The 18,917-nt window shown below is 36.6% G+C and overlaps 6 protein-coding genes, 1 long non-coding RNA gene and 1 pseudogene across 7 annotated transcripts; 5 read left to right on the top strand and 3 right to left on the bottom strand.

Annotated features, from left to right (window-relative positions):
- LOC104721783 (nucleoid-associated protein At4g30620, chloroplastic) lies at positions 99-1,758 on the bottom strand. The gene is made up of 7 exons (XM_010439852.2): positions 1,621-1,758; positions 1,253-1,401; positions 1,028-1,128; positions 871-910; positions 586-657; positions 417-473; positions 99-320 (listed from the first exon to the last, which is right to left on the bottom strand). The coding sequence occupies exons 1-7, from the start codon at positions 1,679-1,681 to the stop codon at positions 249-251; spliced, it is 552 nt and encodes a 183-aa protein (XP_010438154.1). The 5' UTR covers positions 1,682-1,758; the 3' UTR covers positions 99-248.
- LOC104721781 lies at positions 2,202-4,696 on the bottom strand. The gene is made up of 3 exons (XR_757080.2): positions 3,129-4,696; positions 2,686-2,802; positions 2,202-2,568 (listed from the first exon to the last, which is right to left on the bottom strand). It is a non-coding gene; the product is annotated as an uncharacterized LOC104721781 (long non-coding RNA).
- Positions 5,039-7,824, bottom strand: LOC104727653 (annotated as a pseudogene).
- LOC104721780 lies at positions 8,882-10,798 on the top strand. The gene is made up of 4 exons (XM_010439850.2): positions 8,882-9,701; positions 9,885-9,955; positions 10,049-10,391; positions 10,500-10,798. Exons 1-4 carry the CDS (start codon positions 9,642-9,644, stop codon positions 10,701-10,703), a joined length of 678 nt encoding a protein of 225 aa, XP_010438152.1. The 5' UTR covers positions 8,882-9,641; the 3' UTR covers positions 10,704-10,798.
- LOC104721779 (putative F-box/LRR-repeat protein 19) lies at positions 10,899-12,317 on the top strand. The gene is made up of 2 exons (XM_010439848.1): positions 10,899-11,510; positions 11,628-12,317. Exons 1-2 carry the CDS (start codon positions 11,146-11,148, stop codon positions 12,166-12,168), a joined length of 906 nt encoding a protein of 301 aa, XP_010438150.1. The 5' UTR covers positions 10,899-11,145; the 3' UTR covers positions 12,169-12,317.
- LOC104721778 (putative F-box/LRR-repeat protein 19) lies at positions 13,166-14,341 on the top strand. The gene is made up of 2 exons (XM_010439846.2): positions 13,166-13,583; positions 13,694-14,341. Exons 1-2 carry the CDS (start codon positions 13,219-13,221, stop codon positions 14,232-14,234), a joined length of 906 nt encoding a protein of 301 aa, XP_010438148.1. The 5' UTR covers positions 13,166-13,218; the 3' UTR covers positions 14,235-14,341.
- Positions 14,881-15,469, top strand: LOC109127728 (UPF0057 membrane protein At4g30650-like). The gene is made up of 2 exons (XM_019233151.1): positions 14,881-15,080; positions 15,181-15,469. Exons 1-2 carry the CDS (start codon positions 14,991-14,993, stop codon positions 15,310-15,312), a joined length of 222 nt encoding a protein of 73 aa, XP_019088696.1. The 5' UTR covers positions 14,881-14,990; the 3' UTR covers positions 15,313-15,469.
- LOC104721777 (UPF0057 membrane protein At4g30660) lies at positions 16,060-16,758 on the top strand. Its single transcript, XM_010439845.2, has 2 exons — positions 16,060-16,224; positions 16,441-16,758. The coding sequence occupies exons 1-2, from the start codon at positions 16,135-16,137 to the stop codon at positions 16,573-16,575; spliced, it is 225 nt and encodes a 74-aa protein (XP_010438147.1). The 5' UTR covers positions 16,060-16,134; the 3' UTR covers positions 16,576-16,758.

The following is an 18,917-nucleotide window of genomic DNA, read 5'->3' as shown; positions in this document are numbered from 1 at the left end:
TTTCTTCTATTTCCTTTTTTTTTCCCGTTGAAAAGCTCGATTCAATTCCACAATTTGGAAACAACAAAACGATTTGAGAGCATTTGAGTAATTGTTGATAAATCAAAGAAGCAAAAAGGTTCAAATATCTCTCTCTAATTCATCAGAACAGAGCTTTCTTTTCTTTCTTCCTGATCGATATACAAACCAAAAACTGGACTTCTCATACCTGGAAGTAGAGTGAAATCACAAAAAAGTATTATGTTTTGTTACTTTAACCCATCAAGACCCGGTGGCATCCCTAAGCTCTGCGCAAGATCACTCATTCTAGCCTTCATAGCCTGTGAAATCCAAAAAAGGTCCTATATAGTCAAGAGACGAAAGAAAAATGGATACTTATAGTTTGTATAGTAAAATATGGTATGTGATGTCTTTACCAGTACACTCTTTGCATGTGCGTCCTTGTATGCTTCCGTGACCAGTAGTGATAGTTTCTGCAAAAGGAAAAACATGAAACATGAGAAGCTGACAGAATATAGCATTGATCATTCCTATATATGTAGAAGCAAGTGCAACAGAAAGTTAAGAGAATGAAGGTTAACTCACTTCGGAACCTAATTCCATTGCTGCATCAGTGATATCAGTGCGGATTGGTTGCTGGTTACCTGATAATGTAACCTGATACAATTTCAAATCTTTTGGTCACTTAACTAGTAAGAGATCGAAAACCAAACTAAAACTAGCATCATTGTGTAATAATCCACAAAAGTAATGAATCAGACAGCACAGTGTGTAACATTCATTCACTTAACTTGATTTAATTTGATAATAACATAGTGTGTAAATGATCTACTAGGAATTTAGGACATGGAACAGAGTCTGTAATAATACCTTAACAAGCTCGCCTTCACAATAACCATCAAATTCAGCACTGAAACAAAAAGAGAGGATACAAGCAAGCATGATGAAAACTCATAAAGATAGAAGAAACCTTTAAAAACTTTTAGTAATGCAAATGGTTAGGCTAATGGGAGGGAGGGGGACATACACAGCAAGCTCCTTCTGCACTCTAACAGCTTCTACTTGGACAACCATTTGAGCTTTCTTCACAGTCTCATACAAATTCTGCATATTACCAAGAATTCCTGCCTAAAGACCAAAACAAAAAAAACACAAGAAAGCAAATTCCAAAGGTTAAAACTTTATGTTGTCGAGACAAAAATCTAAAGAATTGTTTTTGTATGAACATGTAACATGAAAAAAAAAAACATACCTTTGATTGACCATCCTCTTTATTGTCCTTCTTCCCACCTCCGAATAATCCATTAACACGAAGAGACCTGTAATGGTGGTTTCCAGAATTCTTCCGATTTAACCATACCACGCTCTGGCTCTGTCTACTACTTCGTTGAGCCGCGTTACCTGAATTTTGCAATCCCATATAACGAAGAAGATGATCAAAAAACTATACAGAATCTAGAATTAGTCTAATTGAGACAAGCTCTTGTGGTAATCACACTAGTTATTTCTCCAAATAATTTCAGAAATTGAAATCTGATTTCGAAAGATTTTAAAAAACCAGATGGAAACCCTAACAGAGGAATAAGACAGAAACCAAGAGAGTTGCACACAGAAACTAACCATTGGAGAAAGGAGAGAGGAAAGGTTTGAAGAAATCAGTAGTCGTAGTCGTCGAAGCCATATGGGCTCTGCTCTGCTGAGTGAGAAGAATACGAAGAAAAAGGAAGAGAGAGACGCGTACTGCTAGTCTCGACTTCGACAAGACACAAAGTTATAAGAACGACATAGTTTTGTTTTGTTTTATAACCAATAATACAACGCCACGTCGACATTTTTAAGGATCCTCTGATTGTGTTTATTAAACTTAACTAGGTTAATACCGCTCTACGCCACGGGTTGTTTTCGGAAAATTTTCATTTTATATTTGTTTTATCTCAAAAATCATAATTTAATTAAAATTGTTTGTTCTTGTAGATAAATAAGCAAATATAAAAATTATATTATAGCTTGAAGATGTTTTTGTTTCTCTTTAATTACGTTACGAAAATAAAATAAAATATATAAATCGAAGAAGCTGGACCAGGCTTTGTTATGGAATTTTTTGAATGAATATGGTAAACTGTTCATAAAAACTTGTAATTGTAGGTGAATATGGACCAGGCTTAGTTACTGATAACTCTAAATTATAGAATATATGGTGTAATAGTAATTTTTATTTCTGACTTTTTGTTACCACGGTTACTTGCCTTTCCTCTTATTGTCTCTTTTCTTTTGTCCTCTATTCTCTTTGCCTCCTCCAATTTCTCCTCAGATCTTGGTCTTACCGTAATTGGTAATCTTCTTATCTCTGTCGTTAGTTCTTCAAGAACAAGAATGTAGCAAATGCATATCAAGAACACTACCCTTGAAATACTCTACAATTGATTTGAGGACTCTCTCGTCTAGCTTATGTTTCCCCTCTGCGGGTTTCTTCGTACTTCCACCACCAATTTGTTCTCCAAATTTGCTAAGATTCATATTCAGTTCACACATCTTCTCTTTCTTTCTGTTTCTTCATCTTTTCCATGTCTATAGTTTTGTTTTATTAGAATCAGAGAGCAAGAAGAGGGCATCTATTAGTTGATAGAAGTGAAAACAGCAGGACATTGATACGTGAACTGAAACATAAACAAAAAAAATACTTACCGTCCATCAAGAATTTTATGAAGCAATCTCAACTTAAAAGAACTACATGAAGAAGTGCCAAACCTCCGGTTGAAAGAAATGAAAGACCGATCTATGTTCTTACTCTATCCTAGCCAACTGTAATAAAAAAACGGGGAACCAACCTTAGAAATAATCACATATTGAAGATTTTGCACAAAAACTAAGAAAACAAATTATTCACCACAAGGCAAGTATCAAAAAATGATTCAATTTAAAAAAAAAAAAACATCAGATAAACCAAACAAACACTCCAATTACATAAACACTCAAAAGGCAATTTACTTTCTAGTTTGAAGGATTCATATAAGAAAATATATTAAGGAAGGGTTTACCTGGTATGGATCGTAAAAGTAACAAAGCAAGTGATGTATTTTAATTGATACACATTTGAATAAGAAAACAGATGATAGAACTAAACCCACCATCTTTTTGAGCAATTCCCCATGCTTTGCCAGGCCTACAATCCTGCATTTGAATCCATGATTAAATAAAAGAAACCCCAATGATTTGGTGACATAAACATTTTGTCAATATAGGGAGAGTAAAATGGCCATGCCTACATATTTTTATTAAACTCGCCACCACCAAGATCGACGAGATACAAATCAAAACTAATTCTATAACAACATGCATCATCAAACCCCATCAATCTGATTTCTTTTTTCGGTTTACCGAAAAATTCAAGATGGTGTGTCGGGTCCCCAATACTCGAGAGCAGCCAGATCGTATGTGCTGCTGCTTCTTCGTTGTCATATGCTCATGCAATTACGCGTGAAGCAGTTGAGATTCTTCTTCTGACCAAATCCACCCTCTCTTATTGCTGTTTTTCAATTTGGTAAAACAAAAAAAAACAAAACTCATATATGTTTTAGAGAATTAGAGAAATTACCAAGATAAACTGATGAGTAGAGGAAGAAATTGCAGATGGACAGTGACAAAGTTGAGATCAACCATCAACAAAAAGAATCAATAGTCAATGTTTTTACGAGTCCTCACGTCCGACAACCTGTTTTTCTCTAGGTATGCAACCGTGAATGTTTTTTTTTTCTTAATGAGATATATACTTTATACATGACACCACCAATATCAGTGCAAGAAGTTAATATTGTTTGGTCAACGTGAAGCCATGTTACTGTTCTAATAGAACCAAGAGATTTATCAATTTCTGTAGGAGGTGCCATCAAAGCGATTCAAGTCGAAAACACGAATTTTTTTCTCAAATCCTCTCGTGATTAGAAATTGCAAATCTTGAAGAAAGAACCATGTTAGAGCATAATCATGTCCTTACATGATTTTTACATAATACAAACCTTAAAGCATAACAAAAGAACAATGAACGGATACATGTATAGCAAGATCAGTACAACATAGTCTAATGAATCTTATGTCAGAAAAATCTTAAAGAAGCAAAGAAGTTGTTTATATACATGGGAGAAGGTGCGGGTTCGAACAATATGCTTGTGCTCAAAAGAATGCAGGACATCTCCGGTCAAAGTATCCCAAAGTTTCCTAAAAATTAGATTAGCCAATTATAGATGACAAAAAATACTGACCAACTAATCAAATTTCGTGAAGTGGCAACTCAAATTAGATCATGGTCAGCCCAAAATAAATCAAGAACCGACGATGTGATTCGATTCTCATCGGACAAGAAAGTACGAAAAAATTATACATTGAAATTGAATTAGAAAGCAGAAGATGAATTAACAAAAGCATTAGACTGCCATATGAAAATAATCAAAGGTCAACTGCCATAAGCAATCATCGGATGATCAAATGCAAAAGCCCAGATATGCATAAGAGAGAGATCTACTATAGAGATTTCTGGCTAAAGTTTCGAAATCGAGTCACCCAACGGTGGATAGTGGAAGAGAAGTAACAATCGGATGAGAAAACCGTTGCTAAATCACGGTGATAGTCAACGGCGATTCGAAATCGATTTTGGAGCTTAAGATTGAACAAAGATAAGAGAGAGTTTACAAGCAAGGGATTTGGAGTGCATGCAACGGTGGCAGTTTTTTTTTAGCTTATGTGTATTAATTGTTATAATTTTATTGGCTGTTTATTTTGACTAAAGTGGCAACACTTGTTCAATGTTGAAGCTGAGGTGTGAAGCTATGGAGAGAAACACCTTTCATCTTTTATTGTATTGATATTCAATGCTAAGCTAAGCCTTTTTTATGACTTTGATTGATCTCAAACAAGAGATATTTTGGATTCCATGTCACGAAAACAAGAATCTGTTTTTTTCTATTTATGAATAGTGTATTTATAATTTCTACAGAATGAGATAATGAATAGTGTAATAACATTGTTGTTTGGTTATATATTATTAAGGTGCAAGCCTATGAGGGTCACGAGGGAAGAGGGATGTTTTACGGATGTTGTCCAGTCCACAGAAGAGCATGACCACTCGCTCCAGCCCCATTCCGAATCCACCATGTGGAGGTGCACCGTACCTGTCAGCCATGCATGTTAATTGCTTAGTGAACTGCAGCTATGATCATCAATTTCTAGGATCGAGTTAAGTACTATCTAATAATGGTCCGGGTTTGTTTTTTTTTACCTGAATGAATCGATGTATGTGGATATTGTCTCAACATTAATGCCACATTCTCTTGCACGTTTCTCCAACATTTCTGGGTCATGGATACGTTGTCCTCCTGATATGATCTCCTCGCCTAGTACAAATTAAACCGCACAGTACAAATTTAGTAAACATAATCGCTGGGAAACAAGAAGAAAAATGTAAGTAAAAAAGATGTACCTCTCAAGAAGACATCAAAGGATTTGCTGTAACGAGGATCATCTTCACAGGGCCTAACCGCGAGTGGAAAGCGATACAGTATTTAAAAGTCTGTGTTGTACCTATATTGAAAACAAGAGCATCATATATATAGTGTTAGAGCAAGTTTGCAATTGCGATACACAAAATTTAAGCATTGTGAATTAAGCATATTTATGAAAAAAAAAGTGGTGGATTGATTACTTTTCCCGAATGAGCTGGCCAAGTTTTCTCTCAGATTCTGCGTTTAAATCTCCAAAAGGATCAATCTCCACACCAGCTTCCTGTCAACACATTACGATTACCAAATTTTATTGATAGTCCATTCGCAAAACTCCTTCAATTATAGGTTAGATGCACAATAAAGTCAATGATCATACCTTGAGTATTTGAATCCCTTCTTCAAACGTTAACCTCAATGTTTTTTCATGAAACTGCATTTTAGTGCCAATTATCAGAATTCAATAAAATACAAAAACTCAGTTTCTAAATATTCATTAAATTGCTCATATTGTTACCTTCAAAGGTTCAAACGGGTATTGCTTTCTGACAGTTGCCAGTTCCTTAGAGAACATCTCGTTTATCTTAGTGAATGTAGGCAGAAATAAGTTGTCCACCAGGTCCATTAACTGCAGAAAAAGCAGTGATAACATATAAGGTAACTGAAACTGCGAGGAAATGATGATATACATATATCTATATCTATAAGAGCACAAACTTACTTCGGTATAGTCTCTTTGAATCCCCATCTCCACATCAACACCAGTGAATTCACACAGATGTCTATGACTGAACGAGTCTTCTGCCCTGAAAACAGGACCAATCACAAAGACGCGTGGAAAGTCACCACATATTGCCATCTGCTTATAAAGCTGAGGAGATTGAGCCAGACAAGCAGGTTTCCCTTTGTAGTCAAATTTAAATACAGCAGAACCTCCTTCACTACTACCACCTAATATTCTCGGTGTGTTGATATCTATAAAGCCTTTGGATAATAGCAGCTCCGCGAACGGCTACAAAATAGTTAGCTATGTTTTAGCTAAGCAGCATAGAACATATCTAGAGTACTAATACTTTACCTACCAAACTAGCATTACAAATGATAAATCATGTTGCATAGCAAATCCTTTAGCAGAGATCAAGAGCTTACATATTTGAAACGGCACGTTAAGGTGAAGATAGCTGTATTAGCTGGTGTTCGGAGGTCAAGAACCCTATTATTCAAACGTGTGTCCTGAAGGATACGAACATATCGTTTGCGGCGCCCGGTCGTACGCTTAGCCGCACCCTGTAATAATCATTGAAACAAACAGCTCTTATCAACATATAAAAAGCCATAGAAACATTAGCAGAACCACTAGTTATCAGAATTCACATCACTACTGTAGTGCAAGTTCCAACAAATCTTAAACATTATTCTACCTTTTCGGATTTTTCGATATCCGCTTCACTTCTGGCAGCATCCTCCGGAATGAGTGGTAATTTTGGCAAGGATCTGCTGAGGCAGTAAACTTTTCTGCAATTATAACACAGAGTTAATGACTTTTTAGTTTTTATTTCACATTAATAGATCAAAACGAAATCAGAGGAGAAGAAAAAGAAAGCAACCTGCTGCTGTGTGGCTCCGGTCACGGGATCCTTGGGGAGAGAGACAACACCAATAACCTCAACAATGGATTCATCACTCAGCTCTTTGAGAAAATTAATCATGTTGGCGCCTACTTTGGTCTCCTCCGATTTTTTGTCCACGCACTGCACCGTGAATCCACTTTGCCTCAAGATCACAAACATTCCTGAGCGAACAGTGTGCACTCGGCCTCTGATCAGAACCTCTGATCCCACCATCTCTCCCACCAAATCGCTAACATCGGTCCACTCCCTTCAACAGCCTTTCTCCACGTTTCTGCTTTCGGATCGGGTAACCCGCTAAGAATCACGTCGCCGTAGTTACTGGAGTACTCGTCATCTTCGAGAGACATTGAAGTTACGTTACGGGAGGATTCTTCTTCTTCTTGTTCCTTCTTGCGGCGCAACTTCTCTAGCTTCGCCGCTTCTTTCTTTGCTGCTTTCTTGCTGATCTTCTTTCCAGATTCCTCCGGGGGAGTCGTCTCTGGCTCCGAAGTCATGATGACGCTCTCCTTCTCTGTTTTCCTCTGCCTCTCCGTGGCGATCGCGGCTGTAACAGCAGTGATGATCTCCTTCTTCGCCGTGTCTTTCATCAGAAAGTTGCTCTTTTGCCTAATAAAGTCAAGGAGTTCCTCCAGAGCCCCTAGTGGATTTGAAGGATCATAACTTGTTGCAAACGGCAACGTCGAGGTTCTCTCTTCTTCCATCTCAGAGATTTTCGTTTAGCTTTAGGGTTTTGCGGTAGTCAGTGATTTCAATCAGAATCGTATCGATGAGCAAAGATTATATAGTTTTTAGGGGAGTTGGAGTCGAGAAGAAACAGAGCTTACAACCCTTTTAAACTTGTGTTAGGTCTCTCTCACTTGTAATTTCCTTTTTCAAGTTTGTTTTCCTATTTATCATTCAATTTAATATGGAAAATTACTACTATTATATCATCTACAGCATTTATGTGGATTATTTACAAAATAAAGATTTTTTTCTTTTTTCTTGGGTACATATTATATAAAATAAGATTTGTTTGTAGAAAAGCTCAAGGAAATATTTTACACAATAAATTTAATAAATCACTGGTACAACTTTATCAAACATGTAAAAGAAATAATTAATTAATAAGTTTATTTATTTTTACTTAGTTGTTTTTTATAATAAACGTGTAAATTCACAAACAAAATCAGATCGGTTCAACTGGAGATATACCTAAATCAACCAGAAAATGTATTTTAATAGTGATCAACATAATTAGTAAAATATCATCATTTTTAAAGTTACACAATAAACTTTCAAGCTGTTCTACCAAAAAAAAAATCTTTCAAACTAAATTTTAATATGAACGTTTTTCTGCAAATTAATAATAAAAAAAAATTAGGTTTTTCTAATTGGTTCGATTAATATTCTTAGAAACCTAGTTTTGATATAGAAATTAAATATTAAGGAAAATTGACAAGAAAATCTTTAAGCATTTTTTTTTTAGTTTTTGACTTCAAAATATAAAAGTTAGAAAACTAACCAATTTTCTATATATATATATATATATTTTTTTTTTGGGGACAAAAGCTAACCAATTTTCTCTAAATATTATTTACTGAATTTAATTGGGGGAAAAAAATAGAAAAGAAAAGTTGATTAAGAAAGGCTATAGTGGTCATCTTCAATGATGGGGCCAAAATACATCACATACATTATAATATAAAGAAAATAATATATATACACGCATACATATATATATATATACACACATGATACACAGACCAATCTCCATAGTTTCTTCTGCTCCTGTTTCACTGTTTTGTCCAAAACCCAACTCTTTTTTATTTGCACTCTCTCTCTCTCTCTCTACATAAATTTCTACATACATACAGGTCCAACCATATCAAGTATTTTATCTCTTCAGTAACCCATATGTGCCTTTTAATTCATATCTCTCTACCCAATAATCAAATCCACCTCACAAAAGAAATGAACCTAATCATAAACACAATACTATTCCATAAAGGAAGAACCTTTATTTGTTTACTTGGTCAGCATTTCAATGCTGCTGCTCTTCTGCAACCTCCAAAAGGGTACAAAAGTAATAAAAAAAAGTTTTGATTTATTTTTTTCTCAATTCTTTCTTCTCTTTTCCATCTTGATCCACTAGTCCTAGTTTTTTTTTTTTTTTTTCTGGTGCTTGTCTGGTCTGTCTCATAGACTTCTCTCACCAAAAAGAAAAGAAATAAAAAGGAAAATCCCAAATTTTTAACCTTTTTTTGTTCAATTTCGATTTTGTTGTTAATGGGCACCCAAAATCAATCAATTATGTGGTGGCTTCTTTGGGGTTTCTTTAAGTCTTTTTTGGTCAGAGAGATGGTTTCATACATAGGAATAAGACTACCAACATTAAACCTAATCCCTTTGCCCTTTCTCTCTTCCTTCTTCTCATCTCTCTCTGTCTCTCTCTCTTTTTTTCTTTTCTTCTTCTCGTTCTCGCTTGCTTGGTGTCTTTTCTGATCTGTGATTCCCAGATTTTCACTGAACAGATCCGATGAACTCCTCTGCTGGCAATGTCCGATTAACCCTTATGGAGGTTTTGGAGTTGCAAAAGGTAATTGATTTTTCTAGGGTTTTGAATTTCAATTTTTCTGGGTTCATTATGTTTTGATTTCCTCTGGATCTGCTGATCTGATGTTTTGTCATGAATTTGTGTTTGGGATATATGTTTCTAAGATAGCAGAAGAAAAAAGTTTTGAAATTTGCTTCTCTTTTGTTGTTGTTGTTGTTCTCTCAGGACTTGCAAGTCAAAAGAAGGAAACTGGAGATGGTGAAACAAAAACGATCGACTCTCAAGGCAGAAGTTAGGTAATAATAATAATAATCTCTGATCTTCTTATGAATTTACGTGTTTTTGTACATTCATTGGCTTATTGAGTGTTTGATGAATTGAAACGATAGGTTCTTGAGACGTAGATACCAACACTTGAATCAAGACCAAACTCTTGAAGCATCTCCAAAGATGTTGAGGTTGTCAGAATCTGGTGGGGGTTTTGAGGTCCCAAGTGGTGAGAGAAAGAAGCACTCTAGTCTGAGAGCATCTGTCCCTTGTTTTGATTTGAAACAGAAGAATAAAATTTGCAATGAGAAGGCAGCATTGGCTAAGAATGCAAGTTGTGACTTGGAAAAGAAGCTAAAAAGGAGCAGAAGAAAGGATATTTTGACTTCACTTCCTGACCTTAACGGAGAGGGAAACACTTCTGTCACCAACAAAGTCCCGGGCTTTGACCTTAACCAGATTTCGGTATAGCCAAACAACTCTTGTTAATTTAAGGGTCTTCCTTTTTGTTTGTTACACTCCTGAGAACTTAATAAATGTTATTTGTGGGTTTTGTTTGCGTTTTGGTTGCAGAGAGAAGAAGAAGAGCGGGAAGTGAATGGTGAAAATATGGTCGCGGAAGCAATGAAGAATGCAATGCTTGATAGCAGAATCAGTGATCTACCTGACAACAAGAGAAAGTTACCGATTTGCGGAGATGTGGAGAAAGAGTTACATAGAGCAGTAAAGAGGAAGGTTACATGGCAAGATCCAGTGGCTTTAACTTTAAGTGTTTAAGGTTCTTAGTATGTAAGTAGGATTTGATATAATGATATAACCCAATGTGCACATATGCTTTACAAGTATATATAGATTATATAAGGTTTTGGTTTGATCCATATGCCAACATAGGAAAACATATGAACACCTCTTGTCATAAGTGACAACATTATCCTTATAATCCAATTTGATGATTACAGAATCGCATGTGTTGATGGCTGTTCTTACTCATTCTCTTCATCGAAGTCATTAGCCATGATTAACTTCAAAGCTCAATTGATCCGGTTGAATATTAAAACTGGAAAGGTAACTGATGACCCAATAGCTAAAATTGAAAAGCTCTGTTTTGTAGGAGTAAGCTGAAAAAGTCTCAACATTTTTGATTCCATCAACTCTATAAAGTCTAAACATTTGAAGTTTATTCGTGTACTCACACGACGAAAACGTCCATTTCAATCTAATGGAAGTCAACGACGGCCAAGGAAAGGTGGAGATGGGTTCAGGACTCTGTCCTGACTGGTCTGAGATGACACGGGAATGCCTTCTCGACATCTTCTCACGGCTGAGCCATGAACAGAGATGGATCGGACCGATGCTGGTCAGCAAGAGTTGGATGAACGCATGCTTTGATCCATCACTCAACACCATCTTCGATCTCGAAACTCGGTTTTTATCGTTCCCGGAGTCGATCAACTGGTGGACTCCCGAGTTTGAGGATAAAGTCGATTCCTTATTACGATCTGTTGTTGATCGGAGCCAAGGTGGACTCACAGAGATTCGTGTCAGACACTGTACAGATCGCTCTCTATCTTACGCCGCTCAGAGGTACGTATTTGTATTCAACTATGTTGGGAACTCTTACCAAATTACGTTTTGTTGTGATCTCGTCGTTCCTAATCGTTTACATGTCAATATGTCCTGTGGGTTCCATTTGCATTGCAGGTGCCCTAAACTCGAGGTACTTTGTATCAAGAGCTGCCCAAATGTTACAGATGCATCAATGGAGAAGATAGCCTTAAACTGTTTAAATCTTAAAGAACTTGATATAAGCTACTCTTACGGTATAACTCACGAGTCTTTCATCATGTTGGGGAGAAACTGCCAAAATCTGAAGATTCTCAAACGGAATTTGTTGCCCCGGTTAGGTCCTGACCTGCCTACAATTGTCGCGCCACTAGACTATCTGGCTACGTTTCCTAGATACGGCAATATAGAGGCTAAAATAATTGGGAGATACATGCCACAGCTCAAGCATTTGGAGATTCAATACTCCACTTTGACTGCTAGAGGTCTTGACTCGATTTGTAAGGGATGTTCGAATCTAGAGTACCTGGACTTAAGCGGATGTATATCCTTGAACAAAAGGGATATAACCACATGTACCTCAAGCTTGAAGAATTTGAGGGAGATCTATAAGCCGGACTTCAATCCTTCCATTGCTATTTTACGCCGTCCAAGGCCAGGTAATCCAAGAGAAGAATGAACGGTGATGGGTGTTTTTCAGACGCATGTTTTGATCAATTTGTTAACCGGTTTTGATGCTCTGTTTCCTCTATGACATATTTACTTTGTTCTTATCTATCTGTGTGTTTGAATAGTTAACATAGTGTGAAACTGAAACCCGTTCTCCTTTATTGCCTTGTCTCTAAATTCCCCATCTTTTATTTTGTGTGTGTGTAAACATTAAAATTTGTAATACATTATGGTCGTCTTTGCTTTGAATTTTAGTGTCAAGTGAATACACATTTGAGGGAAAATGGGCTAAATAAATGTAGTTATTCAACGAAGAATACTAACTTACGTTTTCATCGTCAGTAGCCTTATAGCTTGCCATCTAAGCAACACCAACATCCACTAATCAGTATCTTAATATTGGTACGACGATGTTTAAAGCACAATCCGGTCCCAGATCTAGCTGAAGACAGGCCTTTCTACGTCCACATAGTCACGTGATCCTTGAACCATATTAGGGGCGAGTCAGAGTAATAATATAATCCAAAAATGTGTGATCTGGTGTGTTGTTAAGTTGAGAAGAAAATATCTAAAGGAAGTGGGTGCAACGTAATGATATAACCCAATGTGCACATATGCTTTACAAGTATATATATAGATTATATAAGGTTTGGTTTGATCCATATGCCAACATAGGGAAAACATATGAACTACTCTTGTCATAAGTGACAACGTTATCCTTTTAATCCAATTTGATGATTACAGAATCGCATGTTTTGTTGGCTCTTCTTACTCATTCTCTTCATCCAAGTCGGGGAGCAGAAACGTTTGACTCAAACACCAAACCGACAGAACATTAGCCATGATTAACTTTCAAAGCTCAATTGATTCGACTGAATATTAAAACTGGAAAGGGTACTGATGACCCAGTAAAGAAAACAAAAAGCTAAAATTGAAAAGCTCTGTTTTGTATGAGTAAGCTGAAAAAGTCTCAACATTTTTGTTTCCGTCAACTATATAAAGTCTAAACATTTGAAGTTTATTCGTGTACTCACACGACGAAAACGTCCATTTCAATCTAATGGAAGTCAACGACGGCCAAGGAAAGGTGGAGATGGGTTCAAGACTCTGTCCTGACTGGTCTGAGATGACTCGGGAATGCCTTCTCGACATCTTCTCACGACTGAGCCATGAACAGAGATGGATCGGACCGATGCTGGTCAGCAAGAACTGGATGAACGCATGCTTTGATCCATCACTCAACACCATCTTTGATCTCGAAACTCGGTTTTTATCGTTCCCGGAGTCGATCAACTGGTGGACTCCCGAGTTTGAGTATAACGTCGATTCCTTTTTACGATCTGTTATTGATCGGAGCCAAGGTGGACTCACAGAGATTCGTGTCAGGCACTGTACTGATCGCTCTCTATCTTACGCCTCTGAGAGGTACGCATCACTTGCTTTGCTTTGATTCCATGGAGGTTGATCCTAAGATTTTGATTTCTAAATCAAGTGTGCTCTTAGCTCATAATTCTTATACTACTTATCATTTGAAGGTGTCCTAAACTTGAGGTACTTTGGATTAAGAGCTGTCCAAATGTTACAGATGCATCGATGATGAATATAGCCTCCAACTGTCGAAACCTTAAAGAAGTTGATATAAGCTACTCTTATGGTTTATCTCACGAGTCTCTGACAATGTTGGGGAGGAACTGCAAGAATCTCAAGACTCTTAAACGGAATCAATATCCCCGGCTTAATCCCCACATGCCTACAATTATCGCGCCACTCGACTATCTGGCTCGATATTCCAAATACGGGAATGTGGAGGCGGAGATAATTGCGAGACACATGCCTCAGCTCAAGCACCTGGAGTTTCGATACTCCACATTGACTGCTCAAGGTCTTGCCTCGGTTTGTGAAGGTTGTCAGGATCTAGAGTACATGGACTTATACGGGTGTATATACTTGAGAAGCGAGGAGATAACTACGTGTACCTCGAGCTTGAACAATTTGAAGGAGATCAATAAGCCTAATTTCATGTTCCCTATGGCTATTCTACGCATGTCAAGACCGGGAAATCCCAGAGATGAATGAACTGGTGATGGGGTTTATCAGACACGTACGTACATTTTGATCCACTTGTTGATCACTGGGTTTCGATACTCTACTTCCTCTATGGCATATCCAATTTGTTCTTTATCTATCTTTGAATACTTAAAGCAGAGTGAAAACCCTTCTTTGCCTTGTCTCTAAATTCCCAATCTTAATACCTTTGTCGTGTACATTTATGTTCGTCTTTGCTTAAGGTCTGGATTTTAGTGTCAAGTGTGTTAAGTAAATGTACTTATCTACAGAAGAATACTTACTTCCGTTTTCATCGTCAGTAGCTTTATAACTTGCCATCTAAGCAACACCAACATCTACTAATCAGTGTCTTAATATCGGTACGACGATGTTTAAACACAGTCCGGTCCCAGATTTAACTGAAGACAGGCCTTTCTAAGCCCAAGTATTCACGTGATGCTTTAACCAGAGTAATAATATAATCCAAAATGTGATGCGGTGTTTTAAGTTGAGAAGAAAATATCTAAAGAAAGGTGGGGGCAAGGTAAGGTAAAATAACATAATACGAGATGTCGGCAAGTAACATAGACTGTACGATTTAAATACCGGTAAAACGAACGGTGCAGATCTCGTAGTTGACTTCATAGCGCCAAAAATAAAAGCCGTGGATTGCTCTTAACTGGATCTCTGTGCCGACTACTTCTAGTCTTTTAGTGTTTACTCTTCTCCACTACTTCGTTTTAAGGCCACATTCGAGTTTCTTCTTCTTCTCATCTCTAAGAAGAAATGGCGAGCAACATGGAAGTTTTCTGCGAGATCTTAATAGCAATCCTTCTTCCACCTCTTGGAGTTTGCCTCAAGCGTGGATGTTGCACTGTAAGTTCTCTTCAAATCTCAGTTCTTGGAAACCGAATCTTGAATCTTGAAATTTTAGTTTTTTAGAAAATATTGACTCTGATTCTCTTTGTTTTCGCAGTTGGAGTTCTTGATTTGCTTGGTGCTGACTCTCTTAGGATACATCCCAGGGATAATATATGCTCTTTACGTGATCGTGTTTCAAAACCGTGAAGGCAATCATGAACTTGGAGCTCCACTCAACTCAGCTTGATTTCTCTTTTGGTTCATACTTACTTGGATCAGTATGTTGTTGTAACTGTTTACTTATTCTCATGTACCCTAATAAGTTGCTTTGTAAGTTTATGTATTGAGGATATGAGAACATTGTGTGTTTTTGGTTATATATAAATATAACTTGTCGTTCGCTCCTGCAAATAAGGTTACTAACTCTGCTAGTGCTAACTGCTAAGTGCTAATGTATCAAATTCTTTGCCAAGATTTGTACTGCCGGAGTTAATTCTGGATCGAGTTGTTTCATTCTTAGGTTGAATTCATATAGAGTAGCTATAATCTCATTTTTCGTGTGATGATTTCAACATTATGGTATAAGATTATACTGGAGAAAAAATAGATTTATTTTTTTAGGCTACTTTTAGCAAGTGGTTGTGACATATTCTTAGCTATACGACACCGTATGATCAATTTACGACGCTTGCGGTCCCGGATTTAACTAAATAGACAGGCCTTACTAAGCCCATATAGTCACGTGGACGAGTCAGAGACCAAAAAAATATCTAAAAATGATGTGGTGTGTTAAGTTGCACCGTAATAACGTACGTGTTCGTTGTAACTTGTAAGTGAATAAGTGATCCACGAGATGTAAATTTGAAGCCGTAAGATTTAAATATCGATAAATGTGTACGGTGCAGATCTCGTGATTGACTTCGTAGCGGTAACGAAGTAAACAAAAACGTGGCTTCCTCTCGATTGGTACTATATGACAGCAAGTCTTCAGTGTTTTGTCTCTTGTCAAAGTCTTCTTCTCCAATAAAAAAATCTAAGAGCTTTCTTCCTTCTCATCTCTGAAAAAAAAATGCCGAGCAACTGTGAGATTCTCTGCGAGATTTTAATCGCCGTCCTTCTCCCACCGCTCGGAGTTTGCCTCAGGAAGGGCTGCTGCACTGTAAGTTCTCTCTCTCTCTATCAGATTATATGGCCGGTTTAGTCGGTCTAGTTCTCTGGTTTAACTTAACCATGTATAGCTACAGTATATATACGTTGTACAGCTCACATTATATCTTTCGAACTCCTCAATTTGAAGCTTCTCTGGATTGGATCAATTTATATTTAGATGATTTTGGTGCTTTCCTGAAAGCTTTATACATTTAATTTGTTGCAGGTGGAGTTCTTGATTTGTTTGGTGCTGACTATCTTAGGCTACGTCCCTGGGATAATTTATGCGATTTACGTGATTGTGTTCCAGAACCGTGAAGAGTACTTCGATGAATACAGACGCCCTCTCTACTCCGCTTGATCATGTCTCTGTATCTGTTTGTTTCTTGAAACTGTTGCTTTGAGTTGTTGTACTAATAAGTTGCTTTTGCATTACTCATGTATTGAAAGAGTTTGAAAACATTGTGTGTTATCAAAAAAAAGATTGGCGAGTCCTTTTGGTGTAATGCATGATTGAAGGTAAACATTATATACTTGTTGGCTTCTCTGAGTTGTTTATCCTTAGGATTGAATGCTTGTAGTTGTGTTGATACAGTATGGGATCTCTCTAGGCTTTTCTTCTCTAGGCTTATACTCCAAGTGACTTTTGTATATATATATCGCCATATGATGGTAGTAGGTTGGGTTTTGTTAGAAACGGTAGATTTGTGTTACTTTGCAAGATTGAATGATCTCCTAAGAAGATCATACTAAGATATCAGAACACTACATATGTTTCTACCTTATGAAACATCCAAACTGGTTTTGTACCATGAGGTTGATTTATATGGAGAAGAGTTTAATATTCCATGTATCTTTCCTTTAGCTTGACAGTGTTTAATGAATAGATTGGTTTTAGATAGCAGAATTCATAACCGAGTTACCCACTGAATCAGCAAGAAGGAATTTTACTAGGTGATGTATTTTTAGCTAACTGTTTCTGATTCCTCAATAAACATGCTCTGTTTTTACTATCCACCTTTGATTACTTAGAATTGTATGGAACAATTCAAATCTTTGCATCCAAATCATTATGCACGTACCTTACTATAGGTAGGATATCAGAACACTACATGTCCTTCTACCTTGTGAAACATCCAAACTTGCTTTGTACCATGAGGTTTAAGATGCCAAAGTTTAATCTCTTGTGTCTAATCGTTCCTTTAGCTTGACAGGATTTAATGAATTGATTGGTTTCAGATTGTGGAATTCATACTCACTGATTCAGCATGACTGATTTACAACTCAGAAACAGAACAAAGAAATCTACTAGGTAATGTGATTTTTTTAGTCAGCTGTTTCTGATTCCTCACTAAACATGCTCTGTTCTTACTTCTTACTATGCACCTTTGATTACTTAGATTTGTATGGAACTGTTCAAAGTTGTCTTCAGTTTCCAATCTTTGCATCAAAAACATTTAAAGTAGAAGAAAACCCTTAAATCTGATAGACATTTTAAGATGTTGCGTATTAGTAGAAGAAAAGATGGACTAGAGTTGCAATTGTTGCATGAAATAGTGCAAGTAAAGTAGATTTGTTCATGGAGGCCATAGATCTGTTCTTCTTTCCTTTAGGTCTGTCCATATCACCTCCATAAACACCTCTTGCCCTGCTCGTCTGCGAAATTTCCTGAGCTCCCTTGATATCTGTTACTCTGACGACTAGTCTCTCTGAAACCAAAAAAATAATAAAAAGAGTTAATTGAAACATATGGTATAGCTTTTGGAGGTTTGTTAACAAACATTGAACAAGCTAATTGCCTTTCTGGACCGCATAGACTGTTTTGTCTGAACAGCATTGAAGTTCTTCAGCAAAAGCAAAGGCGATGAAGCAGATGATAATAATGAGCAACAATTCTCGATTGTACCGCTTCATGGCAGATGATTATGGAAGCTTATGCTGGAGAATATTGATTATTTCGATATTGTATGGAAATGATCAGTAAGTTAGGCACTGAGTATCTGGATATATAGGACTGTCTCTCTCTCTCAGTAAGAGCACTTTTTGAGTGTGGGAATGCACAAAGACACGAGAGAAAGAACCTTAAGATAGAAGTTTACAACTCAGAAACAGAACAAAGAGTGAAGAATCTGATGGGGAAAAGAAAGCAAAAACAGCCATTGTCGGGTAAAATTAGATTCCCACACCTGACCTGTTTCTTTCACTTTTCATATTTTCTCCAAATCAATGGAGATAACAATAGCAAAATGTTTCTTTGATTCCTCTTCCACTCCAAGAAAGAAATAAAAAAGAATTGATTCTGTTATTCTGTTTTGGTTTTGAATGGGGAGGAACATCCCCATTGAGCAATGAACAATATCTCACTAATTTGTTCTGGCAAACTCATTCACTTGTGTTCGTCTCATTAATTTTATTTTTGATATACATTTTGTGTTATGTCCTTGAAATTTTAATTATTTAATTTGTTTTATTTACAATACTAATTCTTAACTATTTTCCTAAAATAACAATTTATAGAAACTCATTTAATGGAACTATTTAAATCGACCTAATTTGATACATTTATTGCCATAAATAGCTTGACAATATCTATACATTTCGATTTTTCCAAAAACAACTCTACGCATTAAACTTTTAATCCCATAAAAATCTCCAAACTTATTTTAATAAATCTTTAGAGACTGTATGATCTTTTAAATTTAA

The sequence above is a fragment of the Camelina sativa genome, chromosome 11 (assembly GCF_000633955.1).
Source record: "Camelina sativa cultivar DH55 chromosome 11, Cs, whole genome shotgun sequence".
In the NCBI taxonomy this organism is placed as follows: domain Eukaryota; kingdom Viridiplantae; phylum Streptophyta; class Magnoliopsida; order Brassicales; family Brassicaceae; genus Camelina; species Camelina sativa.
This window is presented reverse-complemented; position numbering and strand designations above follow the sequence as displayed.